This window comes from Ambystoma mexicanum, chromosome 6p, assembly GCF_040938575.1.
Source record: "Ambystoma mexicanum isolate Mex_15411 chromosome 6p, UKY_AmexF1_1, whole genome shotgun sequence".
Lineage (NCBI taxonomy): Eukaryota > Metazoa > Chordata > Amphibia > Caudata > Ambystomatidae > Ambystoma > Ambystoma mexicanum.
This window is the reverse complement of record NC_090935.1, coordinates 1,094,208,410-1,094,235,335: the sequence shown is the minus strand read 5'-3', so window position 1 is coordinate 1,094,235,335 and position 26,926 is coordinate 1,094,208,410. Positions and strand designations below refer to the sequence as shown.

Below are 26,926 nucleotides of genomic sequence, written 5' to 3'. Positions count from 1 at the left end.
AGTTACCAATGGACCAGTCTTCATAGGCCACCATTATAGCAGAAACATCCCTAGGGTTAGGGTGAGTGAACGTGCCAACATTTCTCAAAGTTCAGGACGAAGATCATTCTGTACTTATTTCAGCCAGTCCCACTCTAAACCCTCTTCATTTGCCAGCTTGTGCTAGATGTTATTCCTTCAGATGCTCACATGATTTGATCGATGGATTTGCGAGCAAAACAAATGATCATAATACCATTTGTCAATCAGAACATCTTAACTAATGTCGAGCTCTTTTCCACTAGTTGCTAGATGTGTTGGAGCAGTACTGCATGGCATCTGGGTTGGATTACCGAAGACTTGATGGAAGTACAAAACCAGAAGAACGTGTGAAAATAGTAAAGGAGTTCAACAGTGCACAAGACGTGAACATATGCCTTGTCTCTACAATGTGAGTGAAACATTTCTAAATATTGCTTGCAAACCTCCCCTCCGCACCTGCACAAGGCAAGTTTCCATAATTCTGTTTGCTTGTGTGCACACACCGAGGTACTTGAAGTATTGAAGCTAGTGGGTACATTGCTGATCTTGGAACCTTCAGGCCTGTTCCTAATGCTCCTTTGGTGAAATGATGGGATTCTTGGCAAATCACTTAATAACCTGTTCCTTCAATTGCAAATGTGACCCAATGTAAAGGTGGGAAAGAAAATCGGTATAGTGTATTTTGTATTATCAAAATTACATGATCTCTCTCCCCCTTAATCTAATGTTTGCAATCTTGTTTCTGTATTCCATTTGCAACGGGACCGCACCGAATTTACTGCTCTCATGAATATTCCCTGTCATCAGGCTAGGAATCCTCGGTAAAAAAGAATAGCAGTTTCGCCTTAGACTGAAAACTGCTTGTCACCTCTATAACCAATCCCTGTCTTTTGGGTCCTACTGCCCCCAGCCAATGACACTTGTCCTCCTAAGCGCCACCCCTGGTGGCAATGTTCAGATTTTTACTGCACGTTTCAGTGTTGGGAGTCCTCTCGTTTTTCTCCTCGAGTTTTTCAACCTTTTTGCTATTTTTCGATAGTTTTTGATAATTTTTCTTTGAAAAGATGCTGTTTCCATCTGCTGTGCTGACCACAACTTTATCGACTGCGACACTGCTTCTACAGATTCCAATCATCGCCTCTTTCCCGAAGGACTCTGGTAGGGTGAGGGATTTGCTGCCTCCATCAGACTTCCTCCCAAGACCCGTGAAGGGTATCTGTGGGGTCGCTGAAGGAAGTCCCCCATTTTTAGCAGTTCTGAGGACGAGCAGCTGCCGGAGGGTTTCTACTCAGACAATGAAGGGGGCCAGGGGCATTTCTCCCAAGGGGAATCTCCACGCCAGTACATGCTGATTGAATCATAGTAGAATTACACTTCTATTTGGTATTCAGTGCCCCTCTTTACACGGCACTCCATACCAAGATGGTAAGTATTATACTTGATTTATAATAACGTGTCTAGCTCGTAGAATCCTTCTCTATTTGCCTTTTTGTTATTATTTTTCTCAATTGGTGCTTTACTCTTTGGGTTTTTAAACTCAGCTGAGTTTTGCTTATTACAGTTATACATGAAACACACACAGCATGGCATCACGTGTGATTAGCTTTGACATTACAATATGGCCGCCACGGTCACTTACTGCTTTCACGTCCCCATGGCGTTGCCACAGCAACCTTATAACATCATTGCCACTGCAAGTGAAGCGCGAGTTCACGCGGCTTCCTGGCGTTTTTACCAAGATACGAGGGAAGATCATGACTGCAAGATTACAGAATTTTGCAGGCTCTACATATGGACAGTGAAAAATGACTATTTACTTTAAACACTTTTTAGATTCGGTCCGAGAGATTGTTTAAGCGCCTACACATAGCCCATGATGTTTCATTTCTATGTGGCACACGCACAGAAGTTACTTGATTGTAACAGTAAAGGTTAGTTTCAGCATTATCTGACATATACTCGACCTGATTTGTTACGGACCTAAGTGTTAACTTAGATGTATTATTTTTCTCTCTTTTTTCTTTTTTCTGCTACCGTGATAATGTGAACAACTATTCAATTGACCAACACAACCCATATGTACATCTAAAATAGTTTTTTTTTAAAATAACTGTGATGCACATTATTGATACTTTTTATGGCGATTTACCTAATGATATGGGATGACTATTTAATGAATGAGAACAGTTTGCTTAAAAAACATCGATTTATGGGATGTAACTCCAATGGTTGTCACAAATGTTGTGTGTACATAACAGAATGTTTGTATTTAATGAACATGGTTAATAATTTACTTGTGCAACATCAATCTATGGGCCAAAATCAATATGGTTGCTGAAATGATTTGTTTTACTTTGGTGATTATGGTTTTGTGTTATGAATATGAAGACCAGATGAATAAGGCCCTGATGAAGGACGTTTTTTGCAAAAAGCATTGGCCCATCTAACGGCACCTGCATCAATAGAGAATTTATTATCTCAGAATTCTATGAATAAATATTCAGAAAAATTACATAAAACAAACGGGTTATGCCAATTTTCTTAATGTTGGACATACACTTAGTATAAGTGAAGAGATACCACATAGTAGTGGTCACGGGAGTGCAGCCCACACCGCTGGCTTCAGAGCCATGGTCTTGGAACAAATCTCCACGCCAGGAGCCATTCCAGCCGTTTGTCCCCTCAAAGGGTTTCGGCCCAGATCCAATCCCACCTGCACCCTTCACACCCCTGCCACCACCCAGGGATGTATCGCTGGACTTCCTCTCCACCCTGGTGGCGAGATTCAGCAGAGGCTGACTGCTGCTTCTGGGCTGACCCCCGGTCTACTGACCTGTAGTCCACCGAGGCCAAGCCCGTCCAAGCCAAAGTGTCTGCTGGACCCTACCAGGCCAAAGCATCAGCCGACGCTGCCCCAGAGGTAATAGAGCCCAGTGGAGGAAGTACCACCATGTGCAGACACTGGCACAGACATGCATACCACAGCAACAAATACAGATGAGTACGATGATTATGTCCCTGCTGACGGAAGCCTCTGGGTACTGATGAGCCCACCAGGACTAAAAACATGAAACCAGGAAATGCCTTTTCATGGGGACAATTTGTTCAGAAAGGCAGTGGATGCGATCCTCCAGGCTATCAAGACGGATATGGATACGGCACGCTCTCCAGGGACCCTGCAGCAGAGTACTTCGTTGTCCTTTAGTTCCTCGAGAGGGAAGAACCCCAGGTCCTCCAATGGGTACTGTACCCCGTATCTTCAGCTCTCCCGCTCCACCACCCCGGAAGCCTACAGTGGCCACTCCTAGGCCTGCAGAGGTGTAGGCCAGCATCGTCATTGCCCACAGGCTAACACGCAGATGCCCACGGGCCCCAGTGGGAAGCCAGCTGTCAGAATTTGTCGAGCAGTGGAAAGCTATCACCACAGACAAATGGGTGCTGGACAGTCTTCAGCAGGGGCACGCCTTGGAATTTCAGCACAAGTTTAACTGCTACAGGAGGTTCAAGCCATGTTAAAGGGGGCAGTAGAGCCCGTTCCTCATCAACTCCGGGTCTCCGGAGTGTACACCAGATACTTTTTGGTATGGAAAAAGTCAGGAGGGTGGCGGCCGATCTTAGACTTAAGACGCCTCAACAAGTACTTAAAGTCCCAGAAATTCAGGATGGTCACATTGCAGCATGTGCTCGACCAGCTGGAGGAAGGAGACTTGCTGGTAACTCTGGACCTGGAGGACGCATACTTTCACATCCCTATCTTTCGGAAACATTGGAAATTCCTGCGTTTTGTGATCCAAACTCGGCACTACCAGTTCAGGGCCCTACTCTTTGGCCTGAAGTCAGCCTCAGGGTGTTCACGAAATGCTTGGCCCCGGTGTCTTCACATCTACGGAATTTCAAAGATTCTGTCATCGGAGCAGAAAGAACCAAGAAACCACCACAGACCGTCTTGAAAAAACAGAAACGGGGCACATACGCCTGCCTCAGCTGTCAACATTGTTCCAATGTGATAAAAGGTGACCACATAAGACATCCTAACAGAGGAAAGAAAATCATGCTAAGAGATTACGCGACCTGTGAGAGCAAGATTGTGATATATGCATTGAGATGCCCATGTGGCAAATATTACGTGGGGGAAACGGCTTGTAAAGCAAGAGAATGCTGGACTGAACACAAGTCGAACATCAGAACCGGGAATATCAAATCACCGGTATCAAGACATTTTAAGGAAAAACGGCACAACACCTCGCAACTTCGTTGTGTGATATTGGAAGTGATACACCCATCTCTAAGAGGAGGAGACATTGCCAAAAAATGGTCACAAAGAGAACACTTTTGGATACACAAGCTTGATGAAAATGACACCACTGGGATTAAACGAAGATTTCTATTTGGGACCATTTCTTTGACGACCTAATCACTTAGTCCAAAACACATTGGGTGTAAAAGCATATACCTGGCACAATCAGGAACAATCCTAAAAAATGTATAAATCCTCACAGGTAGCTAAACCCCACATTCCACACACAAACAGATTCATGTATATGTCTAAGATTGTGAACTCTGTAATGAGAGACAGAATGGAAGCAGGTTATCCATTTCACAATGGAGCAGGTATTTGACTTAGTAAGAATTTTTTTTTAAACCAAGATTGCAATCTAAAGATGGAGTATGATACTGAATATGAGTTTCTGTTTCTTTTTCAAACATTTGAGCCGGAAAAGACATACGTTGAAACAAAAAATATGTTAACCGATTCCTATGTCAGAATCTGTAAAAAATGTATCTGTTTAAGATTATATGTGTGCAACCCTTGCAGCATTAGCAGCAAGTAACTCGAGATTTATCCATTCAGTCATAGAGTAAGAGTAACCATCAACAATTAAGATTCGAAAAGATCTCTTTTTTCTTCAAATCTACTCAGCTTCTTTGGTGAATAATACTTTAACCTGATAATAGTCTATTCATCCTAAGCAAATCGCAGAGGGAGTTAATGTCAACAGTTTTTTAGTTAAACAGACTATGGAGGTCATTACAAGGTTGGAGGTCATGGAAAAACGATGCCGGATTACCGGCACCGCATACCGCTCCGGGCTATTCCGACCCAAGAACGCAGTATTAGCGGCGCAGCTAACAACGTCGCTGCTAATGGCGGCATGGGCGCGGGATCGCAGTCCTTCAGGCCGGCAAAACCGGGATGCCGCTAACAGGAGGACATCACAAGTCAGGTGGACATGCAAATACCGGCATAATGAAGGTGCTAATATGGGATAGCGGCATGCCGGCAATTCCGGCATCGCGAAGCACTCGTAAACTGCTATGTGCAGTGTTCCCAAATGCCACAGGTGCACACAATCAGCACAGGTGGAGGCAATAGAGTCTGGGCCAGCACAAAAGGAGCACACCCACACACCACACCCCTTCCCACACCAAAATGATTCCACTATTAGTATCAATGCTGGGGCTAGCAACAACAACAACAGCAGGCACCACAGAGGAGACGCAGGAGGAGAAGGAGGGTGAGACGGGCCCAGCATGCCCCACCAGGGCAGCCAGTGATACCACACAGGCAGCCCTCAATCCCTCGCATCAGAGCCATTGAATTCAACGGAACCCCTGAGCAGATCCACACTCTGGACTGGGACACCATCACCACCATTGTGGACATGATACACAACGACATTGTCAGTCTCATTGAAATACGTACTGCCATCCCCCCTCTACTGAAGGTAATGTCGGTGCTCCACTTCCTTGCCACAGGCACCTACCAGCACACAGTGGGGCACATGCATGGCATATCACAACCCTTATTTTCTCGCCTGCTGAACCAAGTGCTGGATGCCCTCCTACAGCACACAAGGGACTACATATCCCTACCACGGACTGCCCAGGAGATTTTTGATACAAAAGTTGGCTTCCATGCACTGGCAGGCAGGGCAAAATTGCATAGGTGCCCTCGACTGCACCAACTGGAGTTGGTGGTCCCGCATGCCATGGAGGTGGTGTCCGCAATCGCAAGCAATACCACTCCATCAATGTGCAAATGGTATGCGACGCCAGCAAGATCATCACACATTGTTGTGCCCGATATCCCGGATCAACTCATGACTCAATGATACTGCAAAACTCCACACTACATGGAGCGATATGCAGGACGACGTGCCTGGCTGCTTGTTAAATTGCATGACAGGGACATGGCAGTGAAATGGGTGGATAGATGCACACACTACCATGGTGTCATTGTTGTTGTGACAGCACGATGTGCACATCACAAAACACTGTGCCCCAAAGCATCCCAAACTGAACATGACAACCAAATCCCATAGCAATGAAGTTAGCGGCACACTTATTACAACATGCCAAACTTAAAACCACCCCACATCCCACAACACGTGCACCACCCATCCTTCTACCTCACCCTCCGTAACACAATCCAGCAACATGCAGTGAATATTCACCATGTAGCTGTCTGCAGCAAATCACCACACAGGACAAGCATCCATGGGAGTGCACTGCACAAAACCAGGGAATTCACTGCTCGTCACAGGCCCACCACCACCACAGAAGTGCAGGATGTCACCATGGGAAGAATCAGCTCTGAGTGGCATATAATGCAGAGTACTGCCGTCTCTGCCAGTCAGTAATTCATACAGAACACTACACATCACATATTGAACCCAAACACAGCGATATGCATCCACAATGCATGAGCAACAACAAGGCAGTGTACACTGTGTATCATCTTGACGATGCAACCCACACCAGAAGTCCATGGCACGGAACACATTGAGGGCATGAGAAATGTGTGCATTCAACCAGGGACATGTGCAAGTGACCATCAATTATCTGCAGGCATGTGTGACAAGTACAGCTGTCCATCATGAATCGACTAACATATACCTTTAATTTCCTCTCATGCAGGTGATAGTGGCTATCCCTTGAAGCTGTGGCTCCTCACCTCTGTCCGAAACCCGCAGAACAGGCACAAGGAGGACTACAATCATTCCCACACCCGTACCCGTGTGGTCATCGAGCAGACCTTTGGCCTGTTGAAGGCATGGTTTCGCTGCTTAGCCGTTCGGGTGGGGCACTCTTCTACAGGCATGAGAAGGTGGCCAAGATCATCATGGCATGTGTCATGCTGCACAACATGTGTATCCGACGGAATGTGTCCCTGACCCCTGACATTGAACTGCAACCACCTGGTGGTGATGAAGAAGATGTGGGCGCACATCATCACAGTGCCGATGCACTGTGCGTCAGTGATTGCACAATATTTCTAACACACATTGGTGCAGAGGGTGACATGAAAGGGGGACAGAGGGCACTGGGTGTGGGAGTACATGTACACTATGCACTGTATTTCAATAATGACACATATACAATAAGTAATGACCAGTCAAGATTTTTTTTTACACAACGGGTGTATTAAACTGTCCAATAGAATTAAGTGCTCAAACCCTCCACCTCTCCCCCCTCCTTCTCCCCCTCAACTCCCCCACACACCCTCTCCCCCCTCCAACTCCCCCACATCTACTCCACACATGGTGTCCAAGCAAATGCTTCATGTGTCTGCGTCTATTGCCTTAATCAGGCTGCCCCATCTACATCCTTCCACTTCCTGCACCTGGTGACGGCATGTCCGACCGGCGAGGTGCGTGCTGACCTGCGTAGGGGGCTGGTTTTGGTGGAGCTGGATGAAGAAGGGGTGGCCGCTTGCTCCAGTCTGGGGGCCGGACGCTCAGCCTCCATGGAATCCGTAATGCAGGAGTGGACCTGCCTCAGTGCAGACACCTCCTTGCATAATCTTGTGGTGCTTGCCACAATTGCCTGCCTCAGGGAAGCAGTGTTGTTGCGCCCCTCCTGCCTTGCCTGGGCACTGTCTGCAACAAACTGCCTCACTAGGGCTGTGAGCTCCTCCTGGCGCTGCACTGCGTGTCCTATCTGCTGCACCCCCACCAGTGGAGGTGGAGGGTGCATGTGTGACATCCCCAAATCCATGTGGCTCCTCTGTGGGCCTCCCCTCCAGACTGCTCTGGTGTGGTGTTGTGGTAGGAGTAGACAGGTGTGACCTGGGGGGATGGTGCTGGACTGGGTGTTGCAGGAAGGTCAGAGGAGTCGTCCTCGACAGGAACACACACCTGGCCCTGCGCATAATCTTCTGTCTGGGGTGCCGTAGCTGCCGCCTCTCCAACAGAGCTGTTTTCTGCTGAATACGCCCCATCGCCCACTGTCTCCTGTGCAGGTGACACAGGTGTTGTGGGGACTGTGGCAATGGGCCTTAGCAGCAACAGTGCTGTGGCATCCTGTGCTGTTTGCAACTTCAGTGCCTGTCGTGGCTTGTCTGGGCCTTTCGATGTGGAAGGCCTGTTGCCTTCATCCCTGTCCCTCTTCTGGGGAGTAGTTGCCTGTGGGGGTGAGTCCCGGGCCTCACTGTCAGGATCTGAGCATGTGGGGGACCAAGAGAGGGACGACATAAGTGATGGTTTGACAAGCATCATGCATACATTGGTATTATTGCTCTTCTACACATTAGAGGGGATTAGGCAGTGGAGTTTTGATGATCACGATGCCTGCTATATGGGTGGAACATGCAGGCATCCGTCAGGGTCACTCATGGTGGAGCTGGCGTATGCCATGTGACATGCATTTCTGTTGTGGACTGTTTGCAGTGTGACTTATGCTATTTTCATTTTTGTGTGGTGTGTGTCAGGTATGGCATTGCCATGCTGCATGCATGTGCATGTGTCTGTGCTGCGGACGGCATCTCGGCAGGGATGTGTCAATGTGTATGTATTGGGCCATGCATTGCCTCTTTGGACGGACAAATTGGTGGACTATCCTCATACTTCGCATTACAGTGTTTTCTTAGGACACTCGCCTCCATCCGCCGATGAGGTGGTGCCATGCTCCATCACGCCCACACCTTCTATGGCTTCGATGCCAATCGTGCTGGCGCAGATCTCCTCCCACTGGCTTAGCTTTATGGGTGAGCTAGGACCACCGCCAGTAGCCATGGCCTGGCTCCGGTTTGCGGACAGAATGTTCCTGACCCTCAGGCGCAGGTCGTCCCATCGCTTGCGGACATCCTTGATGGTGCGGGGGGTGTTGCTTATGGCACTGACTTTCTAGGCAACAAGTTGCCAGATCTCCTTCTTTTTTTATCTGTACCTCCCCCTTGAGGCTGTTTGCAAAAACAACCTCTGCATTTTCTGCCAGTGTCTCTGCCAGCATAGTCAGTTCATCCTCATTGAAGCACTCTTTGCGCTGCTGGGAAGCACCTTTTTTATTACAGCCTTGGGCATGATGCTGGTGTTGATGATCGATATCTGTAGTCCGAAAAAGGCTCCAGGTCCTGTGTGGTGAGTATGGCAATGGATTGTGTTTTTCAAGATGGCTGCCGTGCTCTTTCCCGTTCCTGTGCGATGACGCAACTTCCGATTCTGCTTATTTACAGGCACCGCTATTAGCGGTCACCACTGATAGCGGTGCCCGCTAATGCCATATCCATGGATGACGGTCACGTTATTAAGAGGAGGACGCCAGCGGTTGTGCTGTCTGCGCTTTCCTTGATGCCGCAAAGGGCCATTTTTTGGACTTTAGCGGCATGCCGGTAATGTCGTTACCGGCATGCCGCTAAGCTCATGCACGCGAACTCGTAATAGCCCTCTATTACCGGGCTCTTTACTACACAGACACGGTATTTGCTCCATGCCGGTAAGGAAGGTTACTTTCGTCCAACCTCGTAATGACCCCCTATGACCTCAAATAAAAAAAATGTACTAATGTTATCAACAAAAGTGCATTTTACTTTTATCCATACCCATCTGTAATATTTAGAATATATACATCTATCTCCATCGGGTTGAGCCGACTATAGTCCTTGCGGTTTTATTATATAAGTCCAATATGTACCACCAGATCGCTGTAAATCGGTAGAAAAAGGATAGACACACCTGAACACTATCTAGACACAGACTAACAGCCTTTACTAGCAGCCTAAGGAGCAGATGCTTACTTTCGGTAAGAATAAATATTCGGTTACCTTATCTAATATAATACCTAGCATTTCAATTACTTACCATAACTGTCCTTTCAGGCAGGATCTAAGAAACAACAGAGAAAAATATATATACATTTAGGATGAGCACGCTGAGCCATATGGAGCCCTAGACAGGGATCAGCCAAGTAGACCATCCGGGTCAGTATAAAAATAACCCTTCTAAGTTTGGAATATTTTTTGCAGGGGATGGGAGTTCCTCTATTAGGAACTTATTTTGTGTTCATATTTCCTACTGTTATCTCCACTGCACCTTAAATTCCTGTAAAGCAAATTTTGCTACAAATTACATCTAACTTTCTCTTTAAATATCACCACCAAAGATAGGAGTGCACAGTGAGCACAATTGTTGGTCTTGCACATCTACGCTGTAAGGGGATACACTTCTACCCGTATCTCGACGACTGGCTCATTTGCTCCCGCGCGTTAGCGACCCAGAACACGGCAGACACCATACGCCTTCTGTCTTCACTTGGATTCGCAATCAACTATCAGATGTCCTGTTGGCAGCCATGGAATAGGCTGCTTCACCCGAGCGCTCCAGGATCCGTACGGGCGCATGCCTCTTGCCCACTTAACTCGACAAGAAATATGGCCTGAACGAAACATGAATGTGATCTGAATCGAACGCAGCGGTCCGCGTGAAGACTGAAGGTCGGGAACCGAGGTTTTGCAACATTGTAGCTTGTGATGCCCGAGGGGATGCTGGCAACAATATGGTGGCTTGAAACGAACAAAGGAGCTTCTGAGGGCTGGCAACAAACCCTTCATTAGAAGTGCCGCGGCATGAGACGAGCGATCGCCCCTGACGCGTGACTCGATCAATATACCTCACAATTGTGTGCAGTGCGAGGGCGCCCAGCTTGCAGCGGCGTGAACGAAGAACTGCGGGCGTTCGCGAAGGGGGACTGATTCCTCACGAAAGCGTGAGCACAAGCTGCGCAACGAAACCTGGGACCCTGGAACGTGGATGCGTGGTGCCCAGTACCCGTGCTCGAGTGGCAGACACGGGCGCTGCAACAGAGAGGCTGCCTGGAGGCAGAGGAGCAGCCGCGTATGCTGGTATAATAAACGTGCAGAGAACAAAGGAAGTGCGGCCATCGGGCAAACCCTGAAGAGCTACCCTGGGATTAACATCAAGGCACATAATAAACACACGCTGCTGGCAATAATATTGTATTTGAAGGATGGAAGCTATAGAAAGTAGCCCCGTAACAGGATCCCAATAATACTAGTGCAACAACCCCATCAGGGGAGTAGCAGCACTGCATTCAGTGCACCCAGCGGGCGAGGTCCGGAAGCTGCCCCTGCCAACAATAAGTGACAACACAGAGGGACAACGGAACACAGGAGCGCCAGAGTGCTGCAAAGCACGGAAGACAGCACCTTGGGAACACAGACCAAGAGAGGGCATTGGCTGGCTGCTCACTGATGGCTCCACGAGGACTGATGAACCAAAGCCCGCCTCCCTTCCCATCCTCCGACGGCTGATTGGTGTTTGTCCATGGGCCCGAAACACCGCAAGCTGCAGCAGAGCTTAGGCCTCTGCAGCCGAGCTCCTGAGGACTTCCCCTGAGCAGCAAGCAGGTTACGCTGGTAAAGAAAGACAAGTTTGTTCTGATAATATGCCCCACCCGGGTCCTGGACAATAAGCGGACAACGGAGCTGAGGCGGTACGGGGTCACTGTGAGTACCGAGCAGACTGTGTGCACCATAGTGTACGACAAACATCAAAGCGGCCCAACATTCCTTGCACACACAGGGAAACTTGGCACGGAACACACAGACGAATGGAGTGGATGGTGGGGCACGCAACATATTTATAAGACCACGCTCGGAACCCTTCTTTGCCGCGACAGTTGTATTGACGAGACCCATGAGGGGGAAGTCATACCTGGGAGGCTACAGTCCATTTGAATAATAGCCGCATGGGATATAGCGAATGGAAGAAAGAAGATAGAGACCCCAATGATTGAGAGTATTGGACGTGCCCTCACGATTGCACTATGTCTGCGAAAGGACTAAGAGCCAAGACCAAACAACCCACAATGGAGGTCTTCGCGAAAACGTAGAAAACCCCTACCACATCGGTGCAGTGCGCGGACGTGACCCCTGTGGGGGAAGCCCCAGAGGGAGACAAGCAGCAGATCCTAGATGCCATAGCGGAGTTGAGTACTAAATGGGGCTCAGCAATGGCGGAGCTGCGAGCAGCCCTTGAGAACAAGATTGATGTGGTGGGGTCTGAACTTACCTTGTTACGACAGGATGTTAGGGCACTGTCAGACAGAACGAGCGGCCTGGAGAGTGCAGTCAAGACTAACACAGATGTCAGCACAAGCAACGCAAAGGAGGTTCATGTCCTGAAACAGCAAGTTGCCAATCTTAAGAATCGGGTTGAAGAGGTGGAAGGAAGGGCGAGAAGGAATAACATACGGGTGGTCGGCCTGCTGGAGGGAGAAGAGGGCCAGGATCCCACGAACTATGTAGAGAACATGATTCTCCAGGAGATTGGAGCAGACAAGCTTTCGCAAGGGTTCACAGTGGAGCGAGTGCACCGCGCTTTAATGAGGAAACCACGACCTGGGGCTCCACCGAGACCGATCATTGCGAGGATCTTGAACTACAGAGACAGGGAGAAGATCCTGGAATATTTTCGTAAAGGCGGCACGATAGAGAGAGCATCCACCAATGTCACGGCGTACCCGGATTACACGATGTTGGTGCAGAGGCAGAGGTACAGCTACGTGGCCGTCAAAAGGAGGCTGCGTGCAGCAGGCATCAAATACATGCTTCTGTACCCGGCGAAGTTGAAGGTCTTACACAAGAGCAAAGTGTTCTTTTTCGACACTCCGGAGGATGCGGTGACATGGTTGGACCTGCAGGGCTGCCGGAACAAGAAGCGGATCGCGACCGGCAGGAGCATGACAACTGAAGATCTGGTGCCACGGATTTTGGGGGGTAAGTGGGAGGGTGATATGGGTCATTTTGGGGAATTGAAATCGGCTGAACACTGGATAGCAGTCGGGCCTGGTGCTGGAAATGGACTGGAATATAGTGGGTAAATTGTAACTGGTAACTGTATAGTATTGACGTAAAGCGCAGTAAATTAGCAAATAGGAGCGATAGAAGGAGACAGCCTAACCTGGAAGTTAGGAGTTAAGCGGCCATTAGGGCGGCTTCACCCTACTGAGTCCTGGGCATAGACTTGTACTAGGCAGGGCTAGATGTGGGGGTGCCTGAGATCCAGGAATGGAGCTGGGCAACAGTTGGGGAGGGTGTTGTTGGGGAAGGGACGGGTGGGGAGTTTTGAGTGAATTTAGTGTTGGAAGGTGGGGAGGGAGAGGAGGTTGGTGTGTGTAGTTAGGGGAAGTTTGAATTGGGGTACGAGCCTATATAGACGAGAACAGAAACGAGAAGTGGATTGCACGGCTGGGGTGGGGTTTGGAGCCATAACAAGCCATGGGGGACCTTAAGATAATTACGTGGAATGTCGGGGGTCTAAACAGTTATTTGAAGAGAAATAAGGTTATGCTCTACCTGCGAAGACAAAAGATAGATATTGCGCTATTACAAGAGACTCATTTGACGAGAGAGAAACTGGGTATGATTATGAGGAAGTGGAAAGGAGTGGTGGTGGGCTCAACATACTCAGTTTGTGCTAGAGGGGTCCTTATCTGGGGGCCACCGCATGTCCCCTTTCATGTGTTACAGGAAACTGCTGAAACAGATGGGAGAATGGTCATACTCAGGGGATTGGTAGAGAACAGAGAGATAAGTATAGTCAACACATACACACCCAATCAGAATACAGCGACGTATTTCAGAACCCTGAGTGCTAACCTTGGCATGTGCATGGGAAGTGCGGTAATCTGGGGTGGTGATTTTAACTGTGTACTAGACCCCAGGGTGGACAGATCAGATCAAAAGTTGGATAAACCTGCCCCGGCGGCACGTGTGCTACAAACGCTGATAGATGATTTTGGCCTGGCAGATGTATGGAGAATGAAGCACCCCCAAGAAAAACAGTACTCTCACTATTCTGCCCACAACAGCTGTCTACTAGACTAGACTATGTCTTTGCTACGTCAGGCATAATGATGGAAATGGTGCAGGCGGAATATAAAGCGAGAGTCCTGTCGGACCACTCGCCCTTGGTTGTTGGCTGGCAGTATCGCCCTCCAAGAGCAAGGATCCCGACGTGGCGGCTCCAAACGGAAGCGCTTAAAGATCCTGTGTTCAAAGAAGATATAAGGGAGGAGATCATAAATTACTTTGAGGAGAATACAGGTTGTGTAGACTCAGCGTGCCGTTATGGGAGGCCTTTAAAGTGGTGTTGAGAGGCGTGGCCATAGCAAAGTCTAAAAGTTTACAGGACGGAATCCTGACTGACTTGCATGCAGCCGAAAGGGAGTTGGAACAAGCGCAAAAGGAGTATGGAGATACTGGGTTGAATACAGAGCTGATACTTCAACTACAACAGACGTGTGGAGAACATTGGGATAGGTTGTGTAAACTGAATTATAAGAAATACATAGAGAGGCAGCACGTGGGTGGTGATAAAACGGGACGGCTTCTGGCGTGGTTGTATAAGAGCGAAATCCCCAGGCCCACCATTAGGACAATAACAAGGGACGATGGCAGTGTAGCCGACACCCAGGAGGGAGTTAATCAGTAGTTTGCTACCTACTACAGAGAGCTGTATGGGGACGTGGAGGAGGATAGCCAAGAAAGGATAAATGAAACTCTCGAAGATATAGGTCTGCCCAAGATAAGTGCTGAAGAGAGGAAAGAGTTGGATGCACCAATCACTTTGGAGGAGCTAGAAGCGGTGGTGAGACAGTTGCCTACTAGTAAGACCCCAGGGGCGGACGGGCTTCCGAGTGAGTTTTATAAAGCATACATAGCAGAAGTGCTCCCTCCGATGCTGAATATGTTAAATGAGGCGTTTGAGATGGGACAGCTGCCAGAGTCGCTCAGAGAAGCAGTTATAATTCCGCTTTCTAAACCAAATAAGCCTGGACACAGCTGTGGCTCCTACAGACCACTATCAATGCTGAATCAAGACAGCAAGAATACTGACAGTTGTTTTGGCAAGCAGACTGCGAAGAGTCATAGACAAACTCATACACCCTGATCAGACGGGTTATGTTCCAAATAGGAACATAACTCATAATCATAGGCGACTCCACAGAGTCATCGAATGGGCGGGTGGGAACGAGGGTGACATGGCAGTAGTGTCCTTGGACGCGGTAAAGGCTTTTGACTCTGTCAAGTGGCCATGGCTGCTGGCGGCCCTGGCGGAATATGGGATGGGGCCTGGATACATAAGATGGGCAAAGAAGTTATACAGTGAGTCGCTGGCCAGAGTTAAAACGGGAGCGGTTATTTCAGAGAGATGGCGGCTAGGCAGAGGTACTAGACAGGGATGCCCATGGTCCACTATGTTATACATATTGGCTTTGGAGCCTTTGGCTATATATCTCAGACAACAGTACGACACCATAGGCATCGAAGTGGGAGGGGAGCGACACTTGATCTCCTTGTATGCAGATGATTTGCTATTGTATCTGAGGTACCCGGAGGAGAACCTCCAGTACGTCTTGGAGGCTATGGATCGGTATGCGGGGCTGTCTGGAATAGCTGTGAATCCTCAGAAGTCTGTAATTTTCCCATTAGGTAGCTATAAGGGACTCCCTGTAGAGCAGCTGCCGGTGCTACAAGCCCCTTGGGCCGTTGATACCTTTCGGTACCTTGGGATAGATGTGTATCATACGGTTGAACATAAACACAACACGGAGGTAGCCGTAGCAAAAATTGAGAAAAGTATGCAATTTTGGGGGAAGCTGCCGCTAGCAATGATGGGGCGCAGTGCAATGCTTAAAATGGTGGTCCTGCCCAGACTTCTGCATTATTTTGGAAACATCCCCACACCTCATACCTGGGAATTTTTTTGCCAGGTTCCATAGTATATGCAGGGACTTTTTGTGGCAGGGCACTAGGTGCAGGGTGGCACTGTGGAAGTTGCAGAATTTTACGAAAAAGGGGGGATACGGCTCCCCAACTATGAGGCCTACTATGTAGCGAGCCAATTGCAGTACGTTGCTAAATGGCTCTCGGATGAAGGAACCCCCGAATCCAGATTGTTCAGTGCAGACAGTGCCCCATTTTATTTAAAAGAAGTGATTTGGTTGTCCGAAACTGAACTGCAGGAGCGCCCTAGGATGTTGATACTTGGGTGGAGGATCTGGCGCCGAGCGTGCCGGATGATGGAAATCCCGGCTCCGTGGTCCCCGCAGATACCGCTGGTTGTACTGGCCAGGGGTGATGTGCAGCTACGGAGGATGATCAGGAACCACTGGGAATCGGTGGGGTTGGCAACTGTGGGAGATGTCTGGCGAGAGGGAGCCATCATAAATTTTGAAGAGCTGGGCGAGGAAACAGGTCTAAACGTAGGTCAATATATTACCTATCATAGACTGGTACGGGAAATTAAGGAAACTTGGCCCGAAGCTATTCTTGAAGAAGAGCCGGATGGTACTGTGGACAGGATATATGATATAACAGAGGGAGGGCACGAGGTTTCAAGATTGTATGACATGCTGATGCTTAAGATTGGTAGAGAACCAACGCAACTAAGATTAGACTGGGAAACTGAGGTGGGAGTCCCGATGGAGGATGGGATGTGCGAGCGTGCTTTGTGGTATCATCAAAAGGTGTCGAGAAACGCTAGGTTGAAACAAATACAATTATATATTAAGCATAGGGCGTACATGACACCCCTGAAGATATCAAGGTTTAAAAATGCAGGTAGACAAGCATGCCCCAAATGTGATGAAGAACAGGTCGGCATGGTACACATGTTTTGGTCCTGCCCTGTGGTTGGACGTTTCTGGAGTGAGATTGCGGCGAAACCTGTGTATAAAGGAGTCACATTGGTTGTAGAGTCAGCCTGGGCCTGCCTACTGGGGGGGTTCCCTAGATCGCAGAAACTAAAGCATGTTAATAAATTGAAGGACTTGGCATATGTGTTGGCTAAGAGGAGGATCGCCATGGGGTGGAAGGCTTGTCATAAACCGCGGGTGGAGATATGGTGGAAGGAGTTGCAAAGGTGGGCGGAAGCGGAGACCATGGTATGGCAGGAGTCCAGTAATAAAGGAGGGGAGAAGAGGTGGGAACCCTATTGGCTTGGAAATCACTGATAGCGGAATTGTTTGGAACGATGCCAGATCTGGCGGATTCCGATGGAAAACAGACCCCACCACGCGGTGCGAATACAGAGTAAATAGAGTTGATAGGCTCGTAAGGGGGGAGGGATTTGGGGAACAGAGATCAAATTGTATAATGTACAAATGTGAAATTGTATTATTGAATCTTGCACTGTATATTTGGTCTGTATTGTTTTGTTGGTTGAAATATAATTAAAAAAAACTAAAAAAAAAAAACTATCAGATGTCCTGCGTGGCACCATTGCAAAATGCTCTGTTCCTGGTTGCCTGTCTCAGCACGGTCACATGTCTGGCGACCCCCTCGGCAGAGAGGATGAAGATCATCATAGGGACGGTTGAGTAGCTGTCAGCAGTGCTCATGGCAACTGTCCGGTCCATCAAGTCTCTGCTGGGCATGATGTCTTCTGACATCCATCTGTTCCCCTTCTTTCTGCAGGATCCAGATGCATCCTCTGCAGGAATTTCTGGACGCCAGGTGGCAGCAGGTCTTGGGCAACTGGACGGACAGCGATTGTCCTCAACCGGGCATTCCTGCAAGCTCTGTAGTGGTGGGCGGTGCACCCTCATGTCACTCAGCGAGCCCCTTTCCTAATTCCTCGATGCCAGGCCACGGCCCCCATGGACGCCACCCTGGATGGTTTGGGAGCCCACACGAGCAGTCGTACACCAGAGGCTTCTGGCTCCCAGTGGAAAAGGACTTGAATATGAACATCCGGGAGCTCAGGGTGTTGTTCTGGGCCCTCATGTCCACTCAGCCTCCACTCAGGAAGGTGGAGGTGGTGCAGATCTTCACGGACACCACCACCACCATTTTCTACATCCGGAAAACAGGACGGGGCACGCTCTCCCGCTTTCTCCCTGGAAGCCCAGTGGCGCTAGGTCATTCTTCAGGAAATGTTCCTCATTCCTTTTCACCTGCCAGCCATCAAGAACACCATTGCAGACTCGCTCAGCAGGGAGCTTCAGTCATGCCACCAGTGGGACAGTCAGTAGACACAGGTGTCTCAACTCTTCATTAGGTGGAGTCTTCCCCAGATCAACCTCTTTGTGACAGCGGGCAACTCCAATTGCCAGAATGTTTGCCTGCAGGTACCCGAAACTGAGTAGTCTGGGGGACACTTTCTAGTTCAGTTGGGATGGGCTCTCCCTGTAGGCCTTCCCTCCGATCCCACACCTGCTACTTGTGATAACACACTCCGATGTTGCCCTTGCAGGATGATCCTCATCGCGCCAGCGTCAAAGTGGCAGCAGCAGATCTGGTACCCGGACCTACTCCATCTCTCAGTGGCTCCATCCATCCGTCTACCTCCGCTTCCGAACCTTCTCTCCTGAGAAAAGGGAACAATACTGCACCATGGCCCAGCGTCGCTTAGACTCACGGCCTGGCTCCTGCAGCACTAGAGTTTGGACATTATTTCCCTAATGCTGGAGTGCAAGGTGATCCTGGCCAAGGCTAGAGCTACCTCTAGGTTGACTTGTTACAGCCATAAATGGAAGAGCTTCACGGTCTGGTGCAGGATTTAGAAGATTACGCCTTTGCAGGTGACAGGGCCGCAGCTCCTCCCGTACCTTCTTTCGCTGGGCTGGCTCACGCCTCTATCAAAGTTAATCTAGCTGCCATTTCCCAGTACACCCGGACGCCAGGCAAGCTCTCCCTGTGGTTGCACAGGCTCATCTAGGATTTTCTCAAAGTCCCCTTCAGGGCTTTCCTGCCTTTGAAGTCTCCTGCCAAGGCTTGGGAGCTCAACGTGGTTTTGACCAAGCTCATTGAGCCTCCATTTGAACCGATGCATCAGGCCCCTCTGAAGTTTCTCTCATGGAAGACTGCTTTCCTGGTGGCCATCACGTTGGCCAGGTGTCATGGCCACTGATCAAGGGCCAAGTACTTCACCACATGCAGGGTCCCAATGGACCCAGTCTTGGCGCCTATGGCACCAAGCTCATTACAAAGTGTGCTCTGCACACAGAAAACAGAAAGCATGTGCCTCTAAGCTGGGCGTGCTCTACCAATACAGGGAAGGCACGTGCAGAAGATAAGGGGAGTGGCTGGGGCCAGGCTATGTAAGCTGGCCCCACCCGCATGCTGGCGCTTCGCGTTAGTCTGCTAGAGCAGTCTAATCCTTACCACCGTTCATAATTCTCTTACCTGGTTTAGCACGTGCATCTTCAGTCTCCGGAACCCTCCAGCATCTTGCCTGGAATCAGCAACAACATCGCTAGAAGCACTGTCATCTGCTTCCCATCTGCAGCCGCTGCACGCATCTTACCTGAGTCAGCCTCGCCATTGCTTGAAGAAGCACTTCTACCGCTTCCGACTCTGCAGCAGCTGCGCTCATCTTACCAGTCTTCTTGAGTCCTCCGCGGGTGCCGCCTAGCATCCTTACCTGTCCCGAACTTCAATCATTACGGGGCCATCTTCTGGTGCAGCATCCACGCGGATCTTCATCTCCGGCAGCCTGCAGGAGTTCGGAAACCGCTCTCCAGCTAACACCGACCAGCTGCACCTGCAAAAGGAATAGAAAACACAAGGTGAGCAAATCACTTAGACTATGAGCCATTAAGCAGCGCAACCCACGAACTTGGCGCAGTTTCTGGAACAGTCTAATTACAACCATTAAGTCTTCCGGGATAGACTTTTCTCATCACCACGCGCTCGTGGGCCATCTTCATACTTGGGGAGAGAAAGGACAATATATGGTTGCGGACAATAATCATTGGGGAGAAATTACCTCAAAGAATACAGACAGTAATCATAGTAATAAACGCACCTTCGAGACGGAATGGACGCAGCCGGTCTGGACCTCCACACCCAGGACCAGTGACGCAATTAGGTACATCCACAACGCCCCTGCTGAAGGAAAGCAGGACGGAGAGCCCATCATTACATCAAAACAGGTGAGCTTACATGGGCAAACTCTTGCGCACTACATTCTGGCACGAAATGGTCGAGGGGAATCACAGCACCACCACGCTATTCACTGCCTCTCATCTTCTCTCAGGACCTGTACTAGCACCACAGGTCCTCGATACCACTGCAGTTGGGGGGGGGGGGAGAAGCGATCCAAGGGAGTCAACTCCTGGGAGGGCTCGAACCATGCCCCAACGTCCCCGCCGAGACCAGGTGGGCGTAACAGAACGTGAAGCCTCTCCGAATATCTGCCTGGGCGTTATGAATACCTCAGAGACTGACCAGTTGGCCCAATTGCTGGGGGAACTACGGGCTTAAGTGCATGCCTTCAGATAAGAAACAAATTCCTTAAGGAGGGATCTCATTGTTGCCCGAGAGGGAACTGACGAACTGGCAAGACAGGTGCTTCAAACTCATACAGGGCAGGTGTAACGCTCACCTGGTATCCACGGGGACGTCACTCAGCCTGTTCTGACCTCTTACGACCTCAAACCCTTCGTTGGAGGCTATTCGACTGGAGACTGGGCCTGAAACACAGGATTGGTAGAGTTTAACTCCCTATTGTCTCTGTGTGCTTGAACCCCTTCTTCCCCGGGGTCCAACCCTTCCCTTTGATCCACAGCTCACCTTGTTTTCTTAGATAGTGTGCTCTCTGTCCTGCCTTCAGCGCACGGGTGCGTTGATTGATGCGGGCTCGTTGCTGCCTAGTTACTTCACTGGCAAGAGCACGACAGTAAGTATAATGAATCTTTTGAACAGTTCTCTAACTTCGTTCCTTTCCTTCCTTAGATAATGGCCGGCGTCCGGGGATGGCGGCGTGCTGCTGAGATGAGTAGCGCTGAAGGTGAGTGAGAGCGTGATGCACGATGCACCCCTTTTGTATTTGCATTGAACTGAGTTCTTTTTCTGTGTCTTTTAGGTGCCGCGATGTTTTCAGCGTGGATGCCGGTTATGAAGAACAAATGCGGTGGGTAAGCGCAGTATGCAGCGCCTCTAGATGTTTCCACGCTAACCTGGAGTGTCTTTTCCCTCTTGCAGATGGATGAGAAGTTCCGGAGACAGCGTTCCCCCAGAGCGGCTGGGATTCAGGTAAGCATTTGAAGCTCGTACAGTATTTAAAAATAAGCGAAGGTTTGCAGAATGCTTACTAATGCCTTTTTTCTGTTCTTTTCCCTTTTCCTTAGGAAGCGGCGTGCCGGGATGGGAATGACTCCGCCGAAGATGCCCGCAGAACAGAAGGAGCGATGACTGATGGGCAGAAGCACCGCAAGGTAAGGCTGTTCCTAACAGTGTTCTTGTTCTTGCAGGAGCTGAGGGCAGACGAAAGATGCAGGCCTACTGGAGACCGATCTGAACACGGTGAGTGTCACGGTGCAGGTGCAGAAAACGCAAAGCATTTTTCTCAGCCTGGGTGTGGCTTAAATAGTCTCTGGGTATCCCAGGTGCCTCTGGGCTGAACTACACCCAAAATACTAGACCGCACATGCAGTTCTGGGAACCAAAATATGTGGGGGCATCCATCTTGTCCCCATCAATGCACTACAAGTCCAATCCCCAATGTTATCCTATGGGAGTGAGTGAGTCTGGTGCCACAAGCGCCAAGTCTGACTCCAAGTGGGTCTTTGGAGGGATGGAGAGGCCCTTGAGGGCCATGTAGGTGATCGTGGCCTGGCTCCAGCCTGACATCTTGGAAGGGCTGGGGACATGAGGGGCAGGAATCATGACAGCACTCCCCCCCCCCCCCCCCCAAGACCCCTCTCAAGGTGACTCTTCTGTCTGGTCCTGGTTTGGTTGGATGGTTTTGATGAAATCGTCAAAGCAAGCGAGGTGCATGGATGTACTCACAAGGCTCCCATGTCCTGTCTGGTGGACCATAGCCCTTCCAGTCTACTAAGTATTATCATTTGGATCTGACGTACTTTGAATCTAGGATGTCCTTGACTTTGAATTCTGGCTCCCCGGCGACTACTACTGGCTGCGGTGGCGTTGCTACCCGGGTCCCAGGTTAAACATGTTTAAGGAGAGACACGTGGAACACAGGATGAATCTGCATGTTTGACGGCAAAGCTAGTCTGACCACCACAGGATTTATCACGGAGGTGATGGTGAATGGACGCATGTAACGCTCACCTGACTCCCACGGAGGCGCTGGCCTGGTTCGCGCTGCTGTGACCTCTTCTAAGGTGATGTGCAGGGTTCGGAAGACGGACTGGACCGGGCCCCCAAATCTGGCTTGTCTGGCTCGCAGAAGTATCCTTCTGTAGGCGAAAATAGGGGATTAACTGCCTGCGGGGTAATGCAATCGGCCTCCCACTTTCCCCTCTCACCCTCCTCGAAACCCTTCTGTGATTCCTCGTAGCGTCTCACCTTAGGGTCTGGAAGGACGAGCTCTCCATCCTGCTTCTGATGCAGGGGCGCATTGGTATCCAGTTACTTCACTGGATTTTCGGATTGGTGAGAACCAAACTTGCTTGGCTTCCAGGTAATTTTTTTGATAAGAGGTTCCCCTTGTGTCCATGCATTAATGTACTAATGCTAGTGTCTTTTTCCCCATAGGGGCCGGGGTACGGAATGCCGGGGAACAGGCACCGACCTGAGATGAGAGGTGAAATCCTTGTAGAAATCAGGTAAGTCTTTAATGAGCGTTTTTTTGGTAATGTCTTTTCATTCGCTCATTAACGCTGATGTCTCTTTTTCTCCTTAGGGGCCGGGGTCCGGAAATGCCAGGATGCGGCGCGGACCCGAAATTAAGAGGAATGAATCAACAGGTAAGTCTTAACATGGAGATTTAGCTTTCCTTATTCCCTTCTCTCTCTCACCTTTTGTTCTGGACTTTTTCTCCCTAGGCGCTGGGGCGTGACTGCGAATCCGGATGATCGCTGCTGAACATGGAGGCGCCCTGTAAAGGTGAGTGGAATGCGGCGCTGCAGCGATAGACGCGATGAGCTTTTAAATAAAAGTCTTCCTTTTCAGGATTGTCGGCGAGATGTCTCCGGAATGCGGATTTAGCAGGTAAGGACTTTTCCTTCTTCTGTTCTCTTCTTCTCTTCCTTTGCAGGTGATCCAGGATGCTGGCAGGCGTGGCAGAAGTCAGGATGCAGGAGCAGACACGCTGAGCGTCCAGCTGCTAGATGCAGAACAACGCGAAGCACGTGTGGCAGTTCGGGTGGGGTTTAAATAGCCTTGGAAGAAGTTCCAGGTATGTATCCTTCCCCGACCACGCCCGGATGGTAAATTAGTCCCACAGGTAAAGTAGTTCCTTTCAGGCCTCAAGGAGGCCGGGATCCTGCAGCATGGTCTGCATCAGGTAAGTGCACCAAAGCACTTCCATAATGAGCCTGGCACCTATGGCGCCAGGACTGATGTCTTTTATGAGACACTGTCCAAAGGGCCCCTATATGGGGTTGCTGGGTCCTTCCTTGGGGACTGGATGTCCGCTTTCGGGGACGCAGGGCTTGAACCGGCTCCCCGGGAGCGGGCATCATGACAGCACTCCCCCCCAAGGCCCCTCCCAAGGTTGTTCCCTCCGGGGGTTTTGGTTTGTCTCGGAAGAGTCGGTGGAATTTCCTGCCTAATCGAGGTGCATACACATGGTCGCTGGGTTCCCACGACCTCTCCTGAGGTCCGTACCCCTTCCAATCAATTAGGTAGAACAGTTTTGACCTAAACATTTTTGAGTCTAAAATGTTCTTCACTTCGAATTCGGGCTCCCCATCTATTAGAATAGGTTCTGGAGGTTTCAGTAGTCGGGTTCCGGGTACCACTGGTTTCAGAAGTGACACATGAAAAACAGGGTGAATTTGCATACTAGCTGGTAAATCAAGTTTAACAGCCACTGGGTTAATTATTGCCGTAATAGAATAAGGTCCCAGATATTTTGGGTTAAAAGTTCAAGGCCCTTTAAGTGGTAAATGTCTGGTAGCTAACCACACTTGATCCCCAATCTGATACGGAGGTGCTTCACTCCGATGTAGATCAGCATTCGCCTTGTATTTTCTCTTGGCTTGTTATAAATGCATAGTTGCCTCTTTGAAGGCTTGGATAATTGTAGAATGCAGATGTTCTACTGCAGGCATTCCGAGGTTCTGAGGTGAGTCAAGGTTTGAGGTTCGAGGGTGATGCCCAAACGAAGTATAAAAAGGACTGTGGCCAGTTCCAGAGTGTACCGAATTATTATATGCGTATTCGGCTATCCAAAGAATGTCTTTCCAGTTGCTTTCAGATTGCTGTAACATACACCGTAAGTACTGCTCAAGGGTCTGATTTGTCCTCTCGGTCTGACCATCGGTCTGAGGGTGGTGACTGGTCGATAATCTTACGTCGATCTGCGCCATTTGACAACATTTGCGCCAGAAGTGGGAAATGAATTGGCTTCCCCGGTCAGAGATTAGTATAGATGGGAATTCATGTAGCCGAACAATATTTTCGAGGAATTCTTTGGCTAGGACCGAAGCTGAAGGTAAACCTTTCAAAGGAATAAAGTGGGCCATTTTGGAAAACAAATCCACAATTACCAGAATAGTATTGTACCCCGAACAAGGAGGCAGGTCCGTAATAAAATCCATTGATAGGGTGTGCCAGGGTGCTGGCGGTATGTCTAGAGGTTGAAGGAAACCGGCTGGTCTTTACGTTTGACTTTTATTTTGGGCGCAAAAACCACAGGACATCACAAAAGATTTAACATCTTTTCGCCAAGAGGGCCACCAAAATTGTCGTTTCACCTTTTCCTCTGTCTTGGCAATACCGGGGAGTTCCTCTATTAATGTATCATGATAACCGGAAATAACTAGTTCATGTAATTCCTTATGTGGCAGGAATAAGCGTCCTTGGAGATAAGGTAAACCATTATCTATGGTAAAGTCTGATCCCTTTTGTATCCAATCCTGTAAGGTTGTAGGGTCCAGGAGTTGTTTCACTCTAGCTTGAATGTCTTCAAGTGTCTGTAACAAAGTCATGCCTAGAAACCTCTGTTCGGGAATTATTGGTACTGGTTCTGAGTTTGTATCAGATTCTCCCATTCCAATTCGGGATAAGGCGTCTGCTTTGCCATTCTTGCAGCCAGGTCGATAGGTAATCACGAAATCAAATTCAGCGAAAAACAAAGCCCATCGGAGCTGCCGTGATGACTGAGCCTTGGCGGTTTTCAAATACTGTAAATGCCGGTGATCAGTGATCACTGTGATGGTATGTCGAGCGCCAAGCAGATAATGCCGCCAGGCTTTAAAAGCGGACTTAATGGCTAACAGTTCTTTGTCCGTGATTGCATAATTAACCTCGGGTCCTGAGAATTTTCTGGACCAAAATGCTACGGGATGCAGTTGGTTGGTTGCGGGATCTCTTTGGGACAGGACAGCTCCCATGGCTAGGCTGGATGCGTCAGTCTCGACGACATAAGGGAGATCTGGACGCGGGTGTTTCAATATAGGTGCGGAGGTAAACTTAGCTTTTAAATCCTGAAAGGCCTGCTCGGCTTCTTCAGACCATTCAAAACGTTTATTTTTCCTCAGGAGTGCAGTAATGGGTTGTACCACGCATGAAAATTCCGGGATAAACCTGCGATAGAAATTGGCAAAGCCGAGCATGCTTTGAACCCCTTTTACAGAGCTAGGTGATGGCCATTTGAGGATGGCTTCCACTTTTCTTGAGTCCATTCGGACTCCTTTGGGTGTCAGGATGAAACCTAGAAACTCGACTTCTGTGGTATGGAAAACACATTTCTCCAATTTAGCAAATAGTTTGTGTTGGCGCAGTTTTTCAAGTACTGCCCTGACGTGTTTTCTGTGATCAGATTCCGAAGAGGCGTACACCAGAATGTCATCGATATATACGACAACACAAACATCGATGAGTTCCCGAAGGACATCATTCATGAAGTATCGGAAGGCAGCCGGCGCGTTACACAATCCGAAAGGCATCACCTGGTACTCGAATAATCCGTATTTAGTACGGAAGGCAGTTTTCCATTCGTCGCCTTCTTTAACTCGTACCAGATGATAAGCCCCCCGGAGATCTAACTTGGTGTATATGCAAGCGTCCTTCACCTGGTCAAGGAGTTCAGGGATCAGAGGCAGAGGATAAAGGTTTTTAACAGTTATCTGGTTCAATGCGCGGTAATCGATACAAGTTCTAAGGTCGCCTTCTTTTTTGGGCACGAAGAACAAAGCCGAGGATGCCGGGGGCTTTGACGGGCGAATAAAACCATTAGCTAGGTATTGATCCAAATATTGTCTCAAATGCAGATTCTCAGGTTCGGTAAGGGCATAAATCCTGCTACAAGGGGGTTGAGCACCGGGCACCAGATTGATTTGGCAATCGTACGATCTGTGAGGAGGTAACGTGTTGGCCTGTTCCTTTTGGAAGACGTCCTGAAAGTCTTGGTATTCCGGAGGTAGTTGCATGGAGGCAGAGGTTACAGATGCTAGATTAATCTTCAGGTTTTCTGGGTAGCAGGTTTGTGTACAATCCGGGAAGGTTATTCTCTTAGCTCGCCAATCAATTTGAGGATTATGTGTCTCTAACCAACGGATTCCAAGAATAACCTGAAACTGTGGAGCCTTGATTACATCAAACACAACACCCTCCCGATGGCCGTCAGGACCAATAAGAGTCACCTCTGTAGTGGAATGTGTTACTGGTCCAGAGGCAATTTCAGTTCCATCGACTGTGGTGATGACATCTTTGCTGGTTTTAGAACGGAGAGGGAGGTTAATCCTA

The 26,926-nt window shown here is 49.1% G+C and overlaps 1 protein-coding gene across 3 annotated transcripts in view; it reads left to right on the top strand.

Moving 5' to 3' along the window:
• ERCC6L2 (ERCC excision repair 6 like 2) overlaps positions 1–26,926 on the top strand; it is a 1,852,128-nt gene that overhangs the window by 997,091 nt on the left and 828,111 nt on the right. For all 3 annotated transcript variants that reach the window (XM_069625699.1, XM_069625698.1, XM_069625700.1), the window contains one exon: positions 285–430. In XM_069625699.1, the coding sequence (XP_069481800.1) occupies positions 285–430 (146 nt within the window). The remainder of the gene's footprint in view (positions 1–284; positions 431–26,926) is intronic.